The 17,997-nt window shown below is 35.3% G+C and overlaps 1 protein-coding gene across 2 annotated transcripts; it reads left to right on the plus strand.

Moving 5' to 3' along the window:
• Positions 1–201: 201 nt before the first annotated feature.
• PIP4K (phosphatidylinositol 5-phosphate 4-kinase) lies at positions 202–14,832 on the plus strand. Of its 2 annotated transcripts, XM_087352490.1 has the most exons (9): positions 203–584; positions 1,518–1,615; positions 2,172–2,282; positions 2,806–2,944; positions 4,253–4,383; positions 5,077–5,245; positions 5,683–5,998; positions 7,729–7,980; positions 8,280–14,832. In XM_087352490.1, exons 1-8 carry the CDS (start codon positions 450–452, stop codon positions 7,914–7,916), a joined length of 1,287 nt encoding a protein of 428 aa, XP_087208616.1. In that variant the 5' UTR covers positions 203–449; the 3' UTR covers positions 7,917–7,980; positions 8,280–14,832. The 2 variants fall into 2 exon arrangements, with proteins under 2 accessions (XP_087208617.1, XP_087208616.1); XM_087352491.1 differs by lacking the exon at positions 8,280–14,832 and having other exon boundaries at positions 202–584; positions 7,552–7,774.
• The last annotated feature ends 3,165 nt before the right edge of the window (positions 14,833–17,997 follow it).

Genomic DNA, 17,997 nt, shown 5'->3' on the forward strand with positions numbered 1-17,997 from the left:
TATCACTCAAAGATGGAGGTTTGGCAAAAAATTCTAAACTAGAGCAGAAATGTTTGGCGTGTTCTTTACAAGTGACCTCGACAGCACGTTTGTCTGCTTTCAGTTCCTCTTTTATGAGTTCTAGCGTATACTTTGATGCAAATCATGTAGTTACATAAAGATCCCGACAGGTGTCGACACTGTTTATTTATATTTGACATCCAGGTACTCGATTCGACTTATCATTTGCGTTGCAGTCAATGACGTTTGTTTTCGTTTAGGGGAGGTTATAATAATTACCGAGTGTCAAAGCAATCGAGTTATTTGTCATTGTATCACATGGAATGTTTTGTGTTTGAGTGTACGTAATATGGTACATCATTAATAGTGTCTGATGAAAATGGGTATAGTCTGGTAGTGTTTTTGTGCTTGAAAGCCTTCTTCGGAAAAATACTTCGAACGGGACCGCCATGAGTGTTCCTCAAGTTCAAGGTGGATTAAGTAAACTGAAAAAGAAACATTTTCGTGTAAAACACCAAAAAGTAAAACTTTTCCGTGCAAGTGAACCTCTTCTGTCCGTTTTTATGTGGGGCGTCAACCATACGGTGAGTGGCAGTTCAAAATACTGAAGTTTCATTTCTTGCTGGATATTGTTATTGTAGGTTTGTACATGTAAACCACCACTCCAATTCACATTTTTAATTTTTAGGTGTCAATGAATGTTGTGGCTATTTTATAGTAGTGTTTGTTTTCTTCTGGGTAAGAATGCATGTACAAACAAAACGAAATTTTTACCAGTTGTACATCATTATTATTTACATCTTTGTGATAGGAAGAGATAGAAAGGTAGTGTTATGAAATGAGTTTTACATTGTTATTATCAATGCAGAATATGTGGTAGAAATAGGATGGCATGTATTATGAAGATATTTCTAATAGTTTACCAGAACAATTACAAGAAGCCTGTTGGTATTAGTTGAAATGCAGACATGGTATGTGTAGGATATTAAAAACTTTGAAAACTTGGTGCACTCATATTATAGTGTGCCCTAAGTAATGCATATTGGTTTTTCGTACTTAATACACTTTCATATTTTAGTTGTTGATTAGACTAAGCATAAGTGTAGAATTAGTTGTCTTGTGTGCAACACTTGTTTGGAGGGGGACTGAGAAGCTGGGATGGGATTCTGTGATTGCCCATAAGAATTGCCTGTGTAACAGCTTTTCTGTAACCCTTTTACATGATTATTTAGGGTTCCTGGCAGACCTTGGATGAAAGAGGATTATCATCATCATTATTATTATTATTCATATGAACATATGTTTTTAGGTATTTATCTTGTTCCATCTTTTTAGCAATTTTTAGGTACTGTTGGAAATTTATTTAATTTTTTTTCGGACGAAAGTTTGGAATAACACATGGGCTAAGAAATTTCTGAGTGTATTTTATTTGGGATTCTGAAGGAATAATCAGTTTATCATTGGAGTCTTCTCTGTGTTATTTTATCCCAGTTTTGATTTATGTTCTTTCTCCCCAGATCAATGAACTTAGCCATGTGACAATTCCAGTAATGCTCCTGCCAGATGATTTTCGAGCCTATTCAAAGTTAAAGGTTGACAACCATTTGTTCAACAAGTAAGTTTGCAATATAACATTATACCTCTGTATAAAAACTGGTAATATAGTGACTAGTAATAGCAGCAGCAGCAGCAGTGGCAGTAATAGTGTCAGTAGTAATGATATAATAGTAGTGGTAACAGATTGTAGAGTAAAACATGTCTATAATGTAACCTGGATTAAATGGATATCTGTTCTTATCATAACATTTCTCTGATCTGAGAATATGAGGTGAAAACTAATTTGTAATTACCTCTTATTCACAGAGGAAAAATACTAGACCACGCAGCACAGTATCTCAGGAGGTCTGCTTCAGTATTCATTGTTTTCAGTTCATATTTTGTTCTGAAATGTTCATCCTGGATTTTATGTGAGAAGAAATGTTCTTGTCACAAAAGGGAGATAACTGAGCCTGACTATTTTCAGTTGTATAGAATAATTTAATGGACTAGCTAATGGAAAAATGGCAAGATAGAAAGAGAACTGGAAGTATATATTTCGCATTGTGTTTTGCACTATTTTGCATTAAATCAGAGCTGTTTCAAAATGTCTTCAACTCATTTCCTTCTTTCAGAGAAAACATGCCAAGTCACTTCAAAGTAAAAGAATATTGTCCTTTAGTGTTTCGCAACCTACGTGAGAGATTCACCATTGATGACCAAGATTATAAAGAATCAATGACACGGTAAGATTCCTGAACATTAAGAAAATCAGTTACTGTGCAAATAATACATTTTTTATATTGGCTATCTGTGTCTGAAACCTCTTAGTAAACCTTTGAGCTGAGGTGAAGTCTGCATGGCCTTACAACCTGGGAGACCAACATGGACACATTTTAGTGGTTTCCACTATGGAATTGGCTTAACTTTTACTTGCCTCTGATGGTAGAGTTCAGTCATTTTGAGCTTTATGCTGATAGAGTTGGAGAACCTGTACCATCACAGTCCAGTACTGAAAAGTACCAATAAATACTCAGGATTTAAAGAGACTGGCTACAGTCATACATAAGAGTGGTCTGTTATTCAAGCAAGAAGAGGAAGGAGTTTTAATTAGGTATAGCAGTTAACTTGCTCATATTTCCAGTCAGATTATGTATTCTCCTAAGTCTGTTACTTCATCGAAGTATAGGTTGATTCAGAGGAGGGTGGTGGCTGGTAATTTCTCTGGTGCCCATTGTATAGACACACAGTTCTGTTGTTTGGTGTCAGGTCTCAACCTGTGTTGGTGGACTCATCGGGAAAGAGTGGGGCAAAGTTCTACCAGTCATATGATCGTCTCTTCATACTCAAGTCTCTCACCAGTGAGGAAGTAGAAAGGATGCACTCCTTTCTGAAGCACTACCATCCAGTAAGCGATAGATAGTTCTATGGCGGTAGGAGCTCTTAATTGAAATTCAGAACTTTATTCACTGAGTTACTGCTATCATATTATGACTGGGGTTTTGTAGTGGTTTTCCTCAGTCTTACAAGGTGAATGCTGGGATAGTACATTAAAAACTTATCTTTTTATCTCAGTTTATGCGGTGTAGCGTCTGTATTTGAAACATCATTGTTACATGAACTAAGACTCAGGAAGTTAGAATTGTGAATTTTAGAGCACGTCATTGCATTTTGTAGGTCTACATGCAGGTTTACAATTTCATTGTCAGTATACATACTATCACTTTTGCCTTAAGCATGTACATGGGTGTTATGTAGTATTTTGTAATATTTTTTACTATGGATTATAGTCTACACACATGGCATTTATCATTTGCCGGTATGAACAGAACTATATTGCTCCCTTCCTGCTTTACATATCCATACATTTCTGTGATTTACAAAAGAAAATCAGCAATCAACCAGTGTATTTTTACCATTGTACAGTGCAGACAGTTGTCCTGTGATATTATAACAAACAGTTTAAAAATATACAACATAAAGGATATATAAATCAAATTCATATAAATTAAGAATAGAATTTAGATTTGCTTTTTTAATGATCTATGCTTAATTGTCGGTGGCCGTGGTGTAAAATGTACATACACAGGTGCATCATAACTGTTTGCAGTCAAGATTAAACAGAAAATCTTGCTGTTCTCCTGTCACTTCACATGCTAAAACACTAATTAACTGGACCTTGAAAGGGTTAATAGAAAATTAATGATATCATGAGTTATTCTCATTTCTAAAATCATATAGATAGACCCATAAGCATAAACAATTGATGTTCTTAATGGACTGTGTACGTACTTGTTCGCTTTCTGACATAGAGGTTCGGCTTACCATCATTAGTTAATAGTTCCCACCCCCCTCCCTACACAATAAGATCTTGTGCTTAGAAATAAATGCCTTTCAAGTCTTGAGTTTGTTCAGTGGAGGAAAAAACTGTGACTGTCTTGCAACAGTTAAAATAACTGTTTGTGGCTTTGTAACAACAGACATATGAGATATGAGATTCTCATTGCAGTGGGGATGTTGATGATCTTCTGAGTTGTGATGTCACGTAGATTTGTTTCTCTTAAATGTTGGCATCTACCTATGAGTCTACACATCATACAACCCTGAAGAACAACGTTGTCAACAGACATGTGATATGTATATTTGCAGTAACAGATATCTTTGTTTTCATATAAGAAAGCAGGAAGATAAATTTAAAGTATGTTTATTGATACAGTACATTGTAGAGCGTCATGGAAAGACGCTGCTTCCTCAGTACCTGGGCATGTATCGGCTTACTGTGGATGGTGTGGAGCATTATCTGGTGGCGATGAGGAATGTTTTCAGTAATCATCTGCAAACGCACAGGTACATATATTTTAAGAAGGCAATGATGAAGTTTGTGTTACTATTACTAGAGAGTTAGTTACACAAAGGCTGGAGGTGTTCGAGAACAAGGCGCTCAAGAAAATGTTTGGAGTCAGGATAATTCAGGTAGTAAAATGACTGGAAAAACTTATATAATAAGGAACTTAATGACTTGTTCTCTATACCTATACTGTATTAATAAGGTGATTGGCATGGCAAGCAGCATATATTTTAAATGGTAAATGCTGTTATATGAATCAGAAGAAAGTATCTGAAAGAAACTTATGTTTTTCCTATTAAAATACTAGGTTCCAGCATCACCTGTTGTAAGGGGGGGAGGGCAATTTTTTTCTTCAAAAATTAAAATGTCATGTGATATTAAAAGCAAGAAACTCCAAAATATTCATTAGACTTTTCCCCAGGATAAGAGGTATGACCATTAAGTTTATGCAGTGCATTAACTGACAACTTTGAATGCAACTTTCACATCCCAACTCCTGGTGGAAGCTGATATATTGGTAAGTAGATTTTATTATTTATATGGAGTAATACTTGACTTGTACTGGGAAAAACGTGCAGTGTTTGGTGGTAAATCATACAATACTGAGAATTATTCAGTGTCTTAGCAACTGCAGTATTGGATAATTCTTAACATTTGATGTGGCAGTTACACATAGTTGTCAATTGTTGCAGAAAGTTTGACCTGAAGGGATCAACAGTTGATCGTGAGGCATCAGACAAGGAAAAAGAGAAAGACCTACCTACTCTCAAAGACAATGACTTTGTGAAGGAAGGAATGAAAATATATATAGGAGATGATGCGAAGGAGAAGTTACTTGAAACTCTGACAGCGGATGTAGAGGTGTGTTGTGTTTTGTTGCCAGTGATTATCTTATATTCCCTGTTTCAGTTTTGGACATCAGTACTATACACACTAATTGACTAGTTTTACCAAAACTTGGTACAAGAAACTGCTGCTGGAGAACTCTCTGTCTTGGAACATTAATCCCCTATTATCAACCATGCAGATATGCTAACCATGTGAACTTCTGAGGTGGGAACAACACTAGCCTCATTCAGTGTAGAATCTTCTAGTTTTGCATATATCTTTCAAAAGATAACAATGTGGCAGCCATGAACATTGTATGGTGGTAACTGTGAACTGCTGTCATTCAACTACTAGAATTAGAAATAGGATCAAGTATGATTTACTGACATTAAATAAACCATAAATCAATTAATCAGTTATTGTGGTTGAAAACTTTGAATTTATTCCATAACACGATTGTTTCATTGCAGTTTCTGACCAAGCTTCATCTCATGGACTACTCACTGCTGCTAGGTGTTCATGATTGTGCTAGGGCAGAACAGGAGAACCGTGAACGAGCAGAGCAGGAAGATGAGGAAAACAACGGGTTGGAGGAAGACGACGACTCAGAAAGTGGTTCGGGACTGGACACGAGGGGTGGTGGAGGGGAGAAGTGGGGTTGGGGTGGAGCCATGGCTACACCACCAGACTCCCCTCATGCAATGGCTCTAATGAGAGAAACCAGCTTGCAGTATGAAACAGGAATTGTTCCTGAACTTGATATATACGCCATACCTAGCTCCGAAGGTACAGTTTCATGCATAGTAAAACCTTTCTGAAATGGAATCTGGTTTAACCTTTTAAAGCCAAAGTTTGCAATTTTATTTAAGAATTTAGTCCATATCATGAAGAAAACACTGTACTTCACTATCACAAAGATCAACTGGTTAACGCTGTTTACTATAAGAATCATAAGAAACACATGAATACAAAATGCAGGATTACTAATTGTTAGAGCAGCTGAGACATTTGGCTTTAAAGGGTTAAGCAGAACATTTACATACTTCTGACAGTGTAGAGTGAAAATAAACTTAAAATGACCTGTAATAAGTTTAAAGTGTTTGGCATGGAAATGGGAATGGAAAATAGGAATGTAACAGAAAATAATCAGCTTTGATATTTATTTTCTGTTAATATAATATGCTTTCTGTAACATATCTGATAATGAATAATTATAAATGGGAAAGATTTATAGCCAGCTGATGACAAAATATGAATTATTCCTGTCCTTAGATTTTCTAATCTGCAGTTTAATGTATGACTTTGGTTTTTTGGGACAAGTCCCATCCCTCACATCCCACTCATGACCTACTGCTTGGTCTGTATAATGCTTCCAAAAGCCATCCAAGACACATGTATCCTGAAGATGGAAAACTGCAGTGTTTGCTAAAATATTGGAAAACTTTAAAGGTTCAAAGCACTGTGTCCCCAAAAGCTGAAGTTTTACAAAATATGAGTGAATACTTCATAAATGAAATTTCCATTAGCAGTATAACTGAATAATGAAGTTGTATGGTAAGCACTAGACCACCAAATGATTTCTCATACAGGTAGCCCTCGATTTACGCTGGGAATGCATTCCTGGACGAATCAGCGTAAATTGAAACTCTTTTATAATATAAATCAACGGGAAGTCAATGACATGCGTTCCCAGCACCCAAACATTGACGAGTAGAATAATGACATTACATTTAAAGCTCTGAAATAACGTAAATAAAATAAGGGAATTTAAAAAATATATTTTATACACCTACAATCGGCAATTCGTTGGTCCCCGCGATTGACTGCGATTCTTTCATGTAATTGATGTGCACAGTCATCTCTACTGTTATGCGATAGTTGCATTCATGTAAGACGCCGACCTATAGAAAATCACATAGTAAAAATAACCACGGTACCTCCACAGAAATTAAATTAGTCCTTTGAAAGTGTAAAGCGCATAAGAGCAAACTCGCATATGCAAAAGTTTGCATTTCATAAACAGCTTTTACCGATTCATTGATCTCATTGGAGCAAATTCTCGTTAATGAAACATACGTAATTGCAGAGATGACTAATTATAATTTTTATTCGAAATCAGCGATGTAAGAATTACGATTTAGTATAAGAATCAGTACACATTGTAAAATGTTATAAATAATAGTAAAATATATTTTTTTCACTTTTTGACTTGCTGGTTTCAAAATCGGCGTTATTCTGAACTGGCGCAAATCGAGGGCTACCTGTAGTTTTGAAAGAGGTGAGTTCTGATATTTTGTTGTTACGTTGCTCTGTGTTAGTCTATGCTGTCACTGTTTCAGAAAATATACTTAACTGAAGTCAGATGTGGCTGTCAAAGGCATGTTGGGTTTAACACATTTTGCTGTCTCCAAGATTGAACACCTTCTACCTAATCACAGGAATAAGTATCAGTATCTGTACCATTGAATTAGTATCTTGTTTGTTTTATTGACAGTTTTCTTTTTGACATGTTCCAGGTGCTCCATTAAAGGAAATTTATTTTCTAGCATTGATTGATGTGTTGACACATTATGGTGTTAGAAAACAAGCTGCTAAAGCTGCCAAGACTGTGAAATACGGAGCTAACGTTGATGGTATCTCTACTTGTGATCCAGAACAATATGGCAAGAGATTTATCGAATTCATGAGCAAGGCTATAGAATGAGTTGTTTATTGCAGAGCTGTGATCACACATGTTCATCTTCACGCTTGTGTTGAATTGAGATAAGGTTTGTAAGGTGTTATATCCAATTTTTCTACACCACGAATGTTAATTAATACATTCACTGCCACAGAAATTGAATTCGGAACCTATAAACTCTTTCATTAGTTATATTTTTATGTTTTACTGATACTGCTTTGTTATAAACTGAGAGCAGTACTACGGAAAAGATTATTTATACACTAATATTGTCAGTATTTTGTGGGGCCCAAAGGTTTCAGTAGGAAAATCAAATTTGAGAATCAGTTGTAGATTTCAGTGCTCAATACATGAGATTTAAATTAGTTTGTTAATTTTTCTTTGCAGGTGATTGACATGTGTGACTATTGATTTCACCCTTCTTACTCCAGTTTGGATGAAATGAGTTGAAAGTACAAGGTCCTTCTGGCACTGAAAACATTTTTACATAAATTAAAGGAAATTTGTTGTTGATGCTCATTGGATGCATGTATATGTTGTTCGATGTGAGCTGTTATATTGGTTAGTAATTATGTTTTACATATGTGGTGAAAATCTTACATCTTGAACAGAAAACTGAGTGTTTAATTACTAAAGATGTTTGTTGGTTGTCACTTTCATTAATTTTTTGGCTATCAGACCAGTTCATTTAAATTTCCTTTATCTTTATGATAAAGCATGGAACAACATATTTAATGTTGCTACATTTAACTCTATTAAATGTAAAAAAGGGGCTGAAAGAAAGGCCATTCTGATTTGGTATTTTACAGTATTCCAAATGCTGTAGATTTCTGCTGTACTGTAAGTGTTACAGTTTTGTGAGTAACTGGAAGAAATAATGAACAGGTTGTTTTTATTTCTGTTAATATAATTGGGATATCCAGACTTTCTAAAGCATATTGTGTTTTATATATATCCCAGTGGTTCCCAACCAGTGAACTCAGGAGCACCAAAGACAAGTATCTGTAATAATGAATTTCAAAATGAACATAACCTAAAAGTAAGTTTATTTTGAAATTGGGACTCTGAAGGTTAATTAGACTCCAAAGTAGAACTTGATTTTTATCTTAAAATTCCCATGTTTCCCTCTTCATTGAATTTGGGGCAGCTTGTTCAATAAAATAACTGTCCAAGGGCTGACCAAAGTTTGTTTTCTGTCAAGAATAAACATTTTTCTCTCTACCACTATATGCAGATGGAGACCCACTCAGTCTGCACTGATACTCACACACAGACATATCTGAACTCTTTAAGAAAATACCTTGTTCTACATTCTTTTTTATTGTAATTTTAAATTTGTTTTTGGGTTCCATCAGTAGATATCATATTCAGAAGAACTTTCAGGCAGCAATTTGTGTGAAATGCTAGATTGTTTTGTTGCATTTTGAATAAGAAGACATTTATTACTGATAATGGATGTCAGTTTGATTACCGAAAAACATTTTCTGCATGGATGGGGGTGTTAAACATGGGGTTGTGAAGCTTTGTACTTCTGTCTACTGCTGTTTAGAATGCACAGATGAGTTTTTCCATGTACCCACCACATACCTTCTTTACATCACACTTAGTCACTACGTTAGATTTACCATTACCTGAAGATACATAATTATAACATGATCAAATAATAAATGGCATGTCATATTGATCTTAAATGATCATTTTAGATACCTTAAGCCTGAACTTTGTCACTTCCTGCCCAGCCACCCTGCTGAATATATCCCTGATTAGGGTCATGACCTGCATTTGGGGACCATTGCCATAGCTGCTTAACCCATCAGCGTTGAATGCTGTGCAGTGCCATGCAGCTTGCATTACACTGCTACAGTCTATCTCTGTGGAATAAGATGTGTTGCGTTTCGATGACAACTCCTGCTTTGTGCTTTCATTTAACAGGTATTCTTTGGACTACCTGAATTTCACTTGCATTTGGTATATGAATGAACTGGATTGATAAATTTTTCATTTAGTTAATAATTGTGGAACTTGCTGGTGAATGCATTCAGGCATCTAAATTATCCTTTATATAAATTATAGAGGTGTAATAAAGTGTAATAGCACTTATTTTGTAAGAAAAAAGAGAGAAGAAATTGAAAAATAATGGAGTCATGATTAGTCTTAAAGTTGATGTAATTTTGCAAACCTCAATTTAAATTACCAGCGGAAACTCCTTCCACAGCAGGTTATGTCCTGGAATTTGAATTCCCCATCACAGAAGTCTAAAATCTCAGTGCATAGATAAACTAAAGTAATCCTATAAGACTTCTCTTTTATGTTAATAAAGTAAAATGAAAATAGGACATTTTAAAAAAATCTGAGTTTATCTAAGTACAGCACAGGCTTCTTGGGCAATTAGTTGTCAGTATGAAAAAAAAAATGTTGACATTTCAGAGGCAGTTGCAGTCTCTGAGAGGTCACTTTACACATTGACAGGGCTGTACAGTCAAGATGATTCAGTTTTCTTGTATTTGCTGTGTGTCACAAGTTTTGTTGTATAGTTTGGTTCACTGGCAGGATTGTCAATGTTGATGGTTGAATTATCCTGACATCAAGATATTGAGAGATTTTTGCATAATTATACCACAGTTATTTAATATTATTCCAGTATTTTCTATGCAAGGTAAGATTTTGATAGTGGAACAAATATCTGTGCACTTGTAATAAATTTAGACCTTCATTTCTGTCTGTTATATTTTTAACTTTTATATTTAAAAAGAGAAACCAAGGCTCACAAAATTAGTTTTGAATTTTTTAAGGATATTGTATGTTGAAGGTGAGTTATCTTATATCTGTAAATGTTTTTGTCATACTTAGCTTTTAAAAAAGATTGAACTTCTAGCATTATATATGATACTGGAATACTGAAGTTTGTATAGTTAGAAGACTTTAAGTTATTATTGTAATACTTGTAAACCATGCATGTCTCATATTGTACTAGCGCTTTGCAAGATCTTAGTGTAAGGAAAACCCAGGCTAGCCATCTAGCATATATATGAACATTATTTCTTGATAACTCTCACACCACCATTTCGATCCTGGTTACCTACTATTGAGCAGGTTACTAAAGATTTTAGGCTTGCCAGCAATAACAAAACATAGAACTCTAAAACTGCGTATTATTTGTTCCTTAGCTTGTAAAATATATCTCTTGTACAGTTTTGGCTCTGATAATAGGTACTGCAATATAAAGACACATTAAATTAGTGTAACTGAGCTTTACAGCTTCTGTGTCAAAGCTAATAAAAAGTTTTGCTCTGTCTTCAAATAGAAAGAACATACTTGGTATAATGATATATAAATTCATCTTTATGTTTTCTCTTTCATGGGCTTGGACTGCTGTGACTACTTTGAATGTAATTTTTTTTTTTGCAATGTAATTTTTTATCATACACAGTAGATTCACAGTTAATTATGGATCAGAAGTGAAGCTGAAGAATATTACTGTGTTTAGTATTTATGGGCAGGTTTAGAGGTTCAAAGTCTCTCTTGTCCCATAATTTTGTAGAATATTTTAAAAAAATTGTGTTTTTCTGACCAAATTTATTTGCAAGAGACATATTTGGCAGCCGTTGTTTATATCTACACAATATAATATTCAAACATTCATTCATGTTGGGCATTTTCTGCCCCTCTGGCTGACACACTCCAGCAGGATTGCAGGAAACTGATGTGTGTGCTGTGCCAGATTTTGAAGTTTTTAGTTAATTTAAATCCACAATGTCAGAATTTTATGACTCTGTAGATGGCTGATGTTTTAGGCATCACAACAAACAGAAAACACTTCTCAGTAAGTTAAACAGTAATAAAGGAAAAACAAACTTGAAAAGAGATAAAGACGTGTCATGTCTGGTAGAAGCTTACTGATGTTTCATAGCTCCTCCATTATTTGGGAGGTCACCCTGTTGATGGAGGTAGCAAGGACCTCTGAAACGCTGGTAAACTTCTACCAGACTGCAGCGTTACAACCCAGAAGACAGCCATCTTTATACTCACTGCTGTGAGAACCTGAAATCCTACTTAAAAGGAGATAAACATTCCTTATCTTCAGAGAATTATGACAGCTATAAGAGCAGCTTTCCCTGCAGAAATGAGAGTGTTTCACAAGATGATTACTGAAAGTGCAAACAGAATGTGCTGGATAGATTGTATGTTATTTTAATTTAAAGAATACACATTGCAGTGCATACGGCTGCAAATCTGTGAGCTGGTGCAAGAGACAGGTACAAAGCTACTTGAGTATGAATACTTGCTCCTTGACCTTCTTACGCACATTATATGCTCAATAAGGTAAACCCAAATTAAAAAGGTCAACATATTAGGCTTCAGGAGTAGCTCTTGGGCCTTTCACTGTCTCTCTTACAGATTTGTTGTTTCTATATGAAGGGATTAATTTTTAGTTTTGTGTATTATTTTTTAAAAGTGAAAATTAAAATGATAGATATTGTTCTAATGAACATGGTTTTTGTAATGCACATTAGAAATTTAAGTTTTTGTACTCGCCAAACTTCGTATTCAGGCAATTCGACCACGTGGCCACTGATATGAGTTGTTTTGTATCCAATAAGTGAAAACATTTTAGTGTGCAGTCAGTATCGGTATTTACTAAGAGTGGCTCTGGTTTGAAGTCTTTCCCTTCATATAGTTTATTCTGGTCTTAATAACAGTGTGTTTTACTGGGACCTTCTTTCATAAAACAAAAAGTGGTACTAAAACCCAAAAAAAGATAGCCTGCTCAAAATGTGTTAGAGAATGGTATTTTTTTTAGTAAATTAAATTACAGGGACACAGTTTGTCAGTCTGGGAATTTTAGTGTTAAATATTTGTAGAAATACAAGAAACAACAGAGAATTCTGTACATAATTGTCTCAGCAACTGAAACAATTAATATCTAGTCTTATAATTTTCTTTTGTTTCTGTGTATGTAGAACCTACTACTTCTTATTGTTCTTATTACAACACAGTTAGATGTAAGCATATTATGTTTAATCCATGTTTAGATATTATGCACCTGACAGAATTCTGCAGTATTAAGTCATTGTCACAGACTGAATGATAGTCTGTATTCATATTAACATCATCTAAGGAGTTTTACTTTAAAAAGAAATAAGTTCAAGTTTACATTAAATGGAAAAGCAATGTCAGTAATTTTTTCCATTTGTAGAACTAACATAAATATCTACATATGCTGACTCTTTTTGATACAAACATGTTTTGGTGTGATTACTAATACGTGATATTTGGTTTGTGAATTGTACTTTTCCTCACAGGTCCTTATTTTTAACTTTGAAAACATAACTAAAAAGAAAATGTCTACAAGGAAGTTCAGCAGTGTCCCCTCTGAAGTTTAGTACGCGTATGCTGTCACTCCCACCCCAGATTTTAAATACTTCTGGTACCTTTATCTATTCCAGTAAAATATTAAAAATGATATTCAGCCGTTGGTGGGCACCTGATTTTGCATTAAGGCCAGTTTAAAAGGCTCCAAATTCCATCAGTATCGGGAGCCAAATGATAAAAAACTATAATATATTATGTTATCCAGTCAGTTATATTTTATATACATGACATTTCATGAGTGTGTTTCTGCCCTCTGGTGAATAATTGTCCTTATATTGGTTGATTTCTTATTGATTTTTATTTTCAAGGTCAGAGAAAGTTATTAGAGAACGCTACTGTTTAGCATAAGGTTAGTATTCAGAGCATTCAGGGTCAGATGCCATCCATTGCCAACAAGTTAAAGATTAAATGAATAAAAGAACATGTCGACTAAGTGACAACGTTGCCTGAGGGCAGGTATGAAACCAAATTCCAAAATGTTTATATCAGATGTACTTCAGACAGTGGTTGCGTTCAACATGTGGATTGTAAGCTTCTGGGTTATGGTGCCAAGTACTCTTGTAGATGGTTATATTTCTGAGGAATGTTTCACCTTGTGTAGAGATATTCACTGCGTGGAGTTTGTCAGAATCCCTGTATGACAGAAGAGCCAAGTGGCTTAGTTCCCTAGAATCACAACGCAAAGACCACAACCAATATTTTAGAGTTGGCCTGTGTTAAGTAAATGTATCATGGATTTAATTAAGTTAATTATACAGACAGCTAGCTGTGGTGTTTCACCCTTCTCTGCGTTTTCTTCAGATAATAACAAAAGAGGCCCCCTCCCCACATAATTTCTGCTATACTTCCTCATATAGCAACCAAACACCCAGGATTGAAATATCAGATTATGTGTGAATGTGAATGTTTTGAAATAAGAGTATTAGTAATAAGTGGAAGGCCCATATATGACAATAAATACATTTATGATGTACATTCGATGGATGAAAGAATGTCTGAGAAACGTTTTTGTAACAGATTTTAAATATCAGGGCGATTAGTTAGCCAGTAGGCCGCGTTAGGGTGACTGGTAAGCCAGTATCATCTGCATGTAACAGGTTGCCCACCACTTGTTGAAATTTTTATTTCTAAAGACATTCAAGTACACATGACCCCATTTAGCCTTGAATCAGTACAGCAATTAATATAATCCATTAATTGTTTTGCTGTTCACGGGTTGAACAAAAAGGATCAGCAGGTGCGACAACAGTATCTTTGTATCTGAATATATTATCATCTCTGAGATGTTTGAATAACTTTAGTGTTCTGTGCATTTTATGTCAGGTGTTCAGGAAACTGGCCCACAGCTTGTCGTAGAGACTGCGTGTTTCAGAAACTGTTCTGATGTCAGATGTGACTCAAGTCTCATATTACTTTCTGTTTCGTCATTTATGTGTATAAAACATTGTACAGGTCCACTTATTATTGTTCTGTAGCTTAGAGTTTGCAGTTGTGTTTTTAAGTGGAAAATAAAGAATAAAATAAATTTCCGTAGTGTCCCACCATGGTGGGGCATGTTATGACAAAACCTTCACCATTATTCAACATCGTCCTATGTTTATAAGCCCATTTTTACGTGATTCACTATGAGACCTGACTGAATGACTATGTGACAGTCTGAAACTGACCGATCATTTAACCTAATTATTTACTGAGTGAATGACACTTATTTTCTTACTGACAAAATGGATGAAGCACTTGCACAGTGAGGCAGATGACTGACCCATTCTCTAACTGGTCATCAAAGTGAAAGTAGACAACGCGGCGGGCGGTGGAGTGAGGGGCACTTCACTGTTACAACGCGTATCGGGGCTGCAGTCCCCACAGCCGTCTTATAGTAAACAAACTTGCCCGGTACCACGTGTTTTAGACTGGTTTCTGTATCGCAATCTGTTTCGTAGTTATTATTAATGAGTGTTCAATAATTCTATGTGCTGACTATTTTTTTTCTGATAATGACAATGAGCAAAGGGAGTGTGTAATAGTTGCAGCAAAATTACTTTTTCTAAATTGTCTTTGAGTGAAAAAAGTGACGTAAAACATCTTGGCCGCCCTCTTCCGGACTAACAAATAGATAAAACATCGTCGAGCACGTATGGGTTTTCTCCTGATGTAAATTTACTTTTCATTTATTTATATTGTTATGTGTTGAGAAACTAATCTGATTTCCCCCCCTTGCGCAGTACTACCACTGCCCAGACTCACGAGCCGCCACTGTTAGGTTAGGTTAGGTTAGGTAAAGTTGTGTTGTTTTACGATAGGTTATTTTGGGTCCTGGAGAATTTCTAGAGTTCATTGGGTGGTCGTGGGGATGTCCTGGAGAAGTGCTGGATAAGTGCTAGAGAAAATCTGGATAAGTCCTAGAGTAGTGTCGGAGAATTCCTGGAGACTTAATGCGCAAATTTTATTGTCATGGAGAAATCCAGGAGAAGTCCTGGAAGATTATTTGGAAGTACTTAAGCGGTGGTGTATTTGATCGTGTGCTGGTCGTTTATTTTGGATTCGTTTAAGTTTGTTTGGGATAAGTTACATTGGATTAGGCTGCCATTTGTTTAGGATTGGGTAAGTTAGGTTAGGTTTAGTTATTTTAGGTGAGGTAAAGGTAGGTTGTGTAGGTTAGGTTAGATAAGGTTGAGTTGTTTTACGATGGGTTAGGTAGTGTCCAGGGGAATTTATAGTGTGTTCATCTGGTGGTAGTTGGGATGTCATCTGGTGGATTGTCTGACTAATTTGTTATTTGACCGGCTGGGTGTCTGACAGCCATTAACAGTCTCATTGACTAACTGCCTGGCTTCTTTCTTTTCTCCAGAAATTCATACCAAAATCAAAGTGATTTTCAGGGTTCCCTTCACAATTTCGAACATTCAATAATCTCTCTCTGGATTGATTTATTTAGTCCAGTGGAAGTCACATTTTTATCAATTTGCCCCACTGATGTAAGGCGTAAAACGTCCAATACCTGAAACCAAATTGTGCCTTTCGCCTGCATCACTAACCTTTAGTGAGTACCCGTGCAGTTAGAAGGAAAACGGCATATATTAGGTAAACCAAAGACATTACCGGCACAGGACTGCGTCAACGACCTACAAAATATTGCCGCTAGGAATGTTTACTGTATGAATAGTACGTACTTCCTTACCTGTTAACGGTTGTGGAACGCACAGATTCGCCCTTACCACTATAGATATTTCTCGTAGTGTTGTAGATTAATCAATAAAAAGATCAGATTTCATGATACCACTTGTCAAATGCCTCTTCATTATGTTTGATACATTAGAAATGATATGAGAACAACCCACACTAGAATGAAATATAGTCACTCCATGTATTTGTTGAATAGTGACTTTCACTTTCAGAATCGAAGGACCAAATGCTATTGATCCGAAATTGATTCTGGTCCAATATTTTTCCAGCAAGCAAGAACATGACAGATGTGGAAGATTCTGAACAAAAGCAATTGATTGATGCCTAATGGTAAAAATTAATACCATGATATTATTTTTTCCTGGAATTGCTGATGTTTCTGTAAATATTTAATTTTGTACTGTTACAGATTTTTCTGAAATCGCACACATTTCTGTGCTCTCAACATGCATGTGATTAAGTTGAATTATTGATTTATTCTAGTGCTGTTTTTGAGGTATGAAGAAATGAGTTTAACTTATAAATGAAATAAATACAATTATTTTTACACAAAACAGCTGCTACCAGCAACCCTACTGAGAGTGGTATTCTACTTGCAGAAGCACGCAGTGTAGGACACACGGGAAGGGCCTTTACAGGTCATCAAAGACCATAAAAGAAACCAGACTTTCACAACATATTCTTAAAACAGGATATTAATATGATCCTGTAGAAGATACAATGAAAGGTTTTCATTGAACTGGGAAAGGTAAATAGATATATAAATACGTTATAAAGGCTTCACAAAACTTGTAAGGGCAGGTAATCTTGCAAATGACATCGCCGCGAATACAGAAAACCCGATTTCAACGTAACATTGACCTCCTAGGAAACAGTCGTAAAGCCTCCTAATGCCTGGAGCCCCATACAACCACTAAAAGGAAGCTGATACGTTTAGTAATACACCGACAGTCTAAAAGGAAGTTTATTGTGAGCTAATGCCTCTAAAACAAATAAGTAAGGTATGAAGCATCAGTTGATATGGCAGGATTTACATTTGTATTCTGTTAATAGTGAAATAATTTATGATTCCAAATGCCATAGTAGAAGTTGTAAAAAGAACAGAAACACAACGTAATATGGGAAAATAATTTACTTTACTTAACAGAATAATATCAGTAAAAGTAGTGTTTTCCAACATGCGGGATTGGACAACATTTTTTTAGTAAAGGAAATTGTACCAGTTACTTAAAAAAGTGAAAACACCCGTCATAATAAAAGCTCATTCGTTAGGGCGTAAGTAAATTGTTTATTAAACAACTGGAATACTTAAATAAAATAATTACATTTCTAATAGCTGCAGACCGTTGGAAAACAATGGTTTCATAATTTGACTAATGATAATGTAATTACAAAATATCTTTTGCTCTGTACGTAACGGTCTATCTTTTATTTTTGTAAATGCGGGCAAGATATATGTATTTTTTGTGTATTGAACTAGATAAAATTTGCAGTTTAGAGAATAGTTATTTTAACATATGTATGTTAATCGACTGATTTTATGTAATGG

Source organism: Zootermopsis nevadensis, unplaced genomic scaffold, assembly GCF_977971745.1.
Source record: "Zootermopsis nevadensis isolate Lab colony 2312 unplaced genomic scaffold, Znev_1.0 Znev_ptg000021l, whole genome shotgun sequence".
Lineage (NCBI taxonomy): Eukaryota > Metazoa > Arthropoda > Insecta > Blattodea > Termopsidae > Zootermopsis > Zootermopsis nevadensis.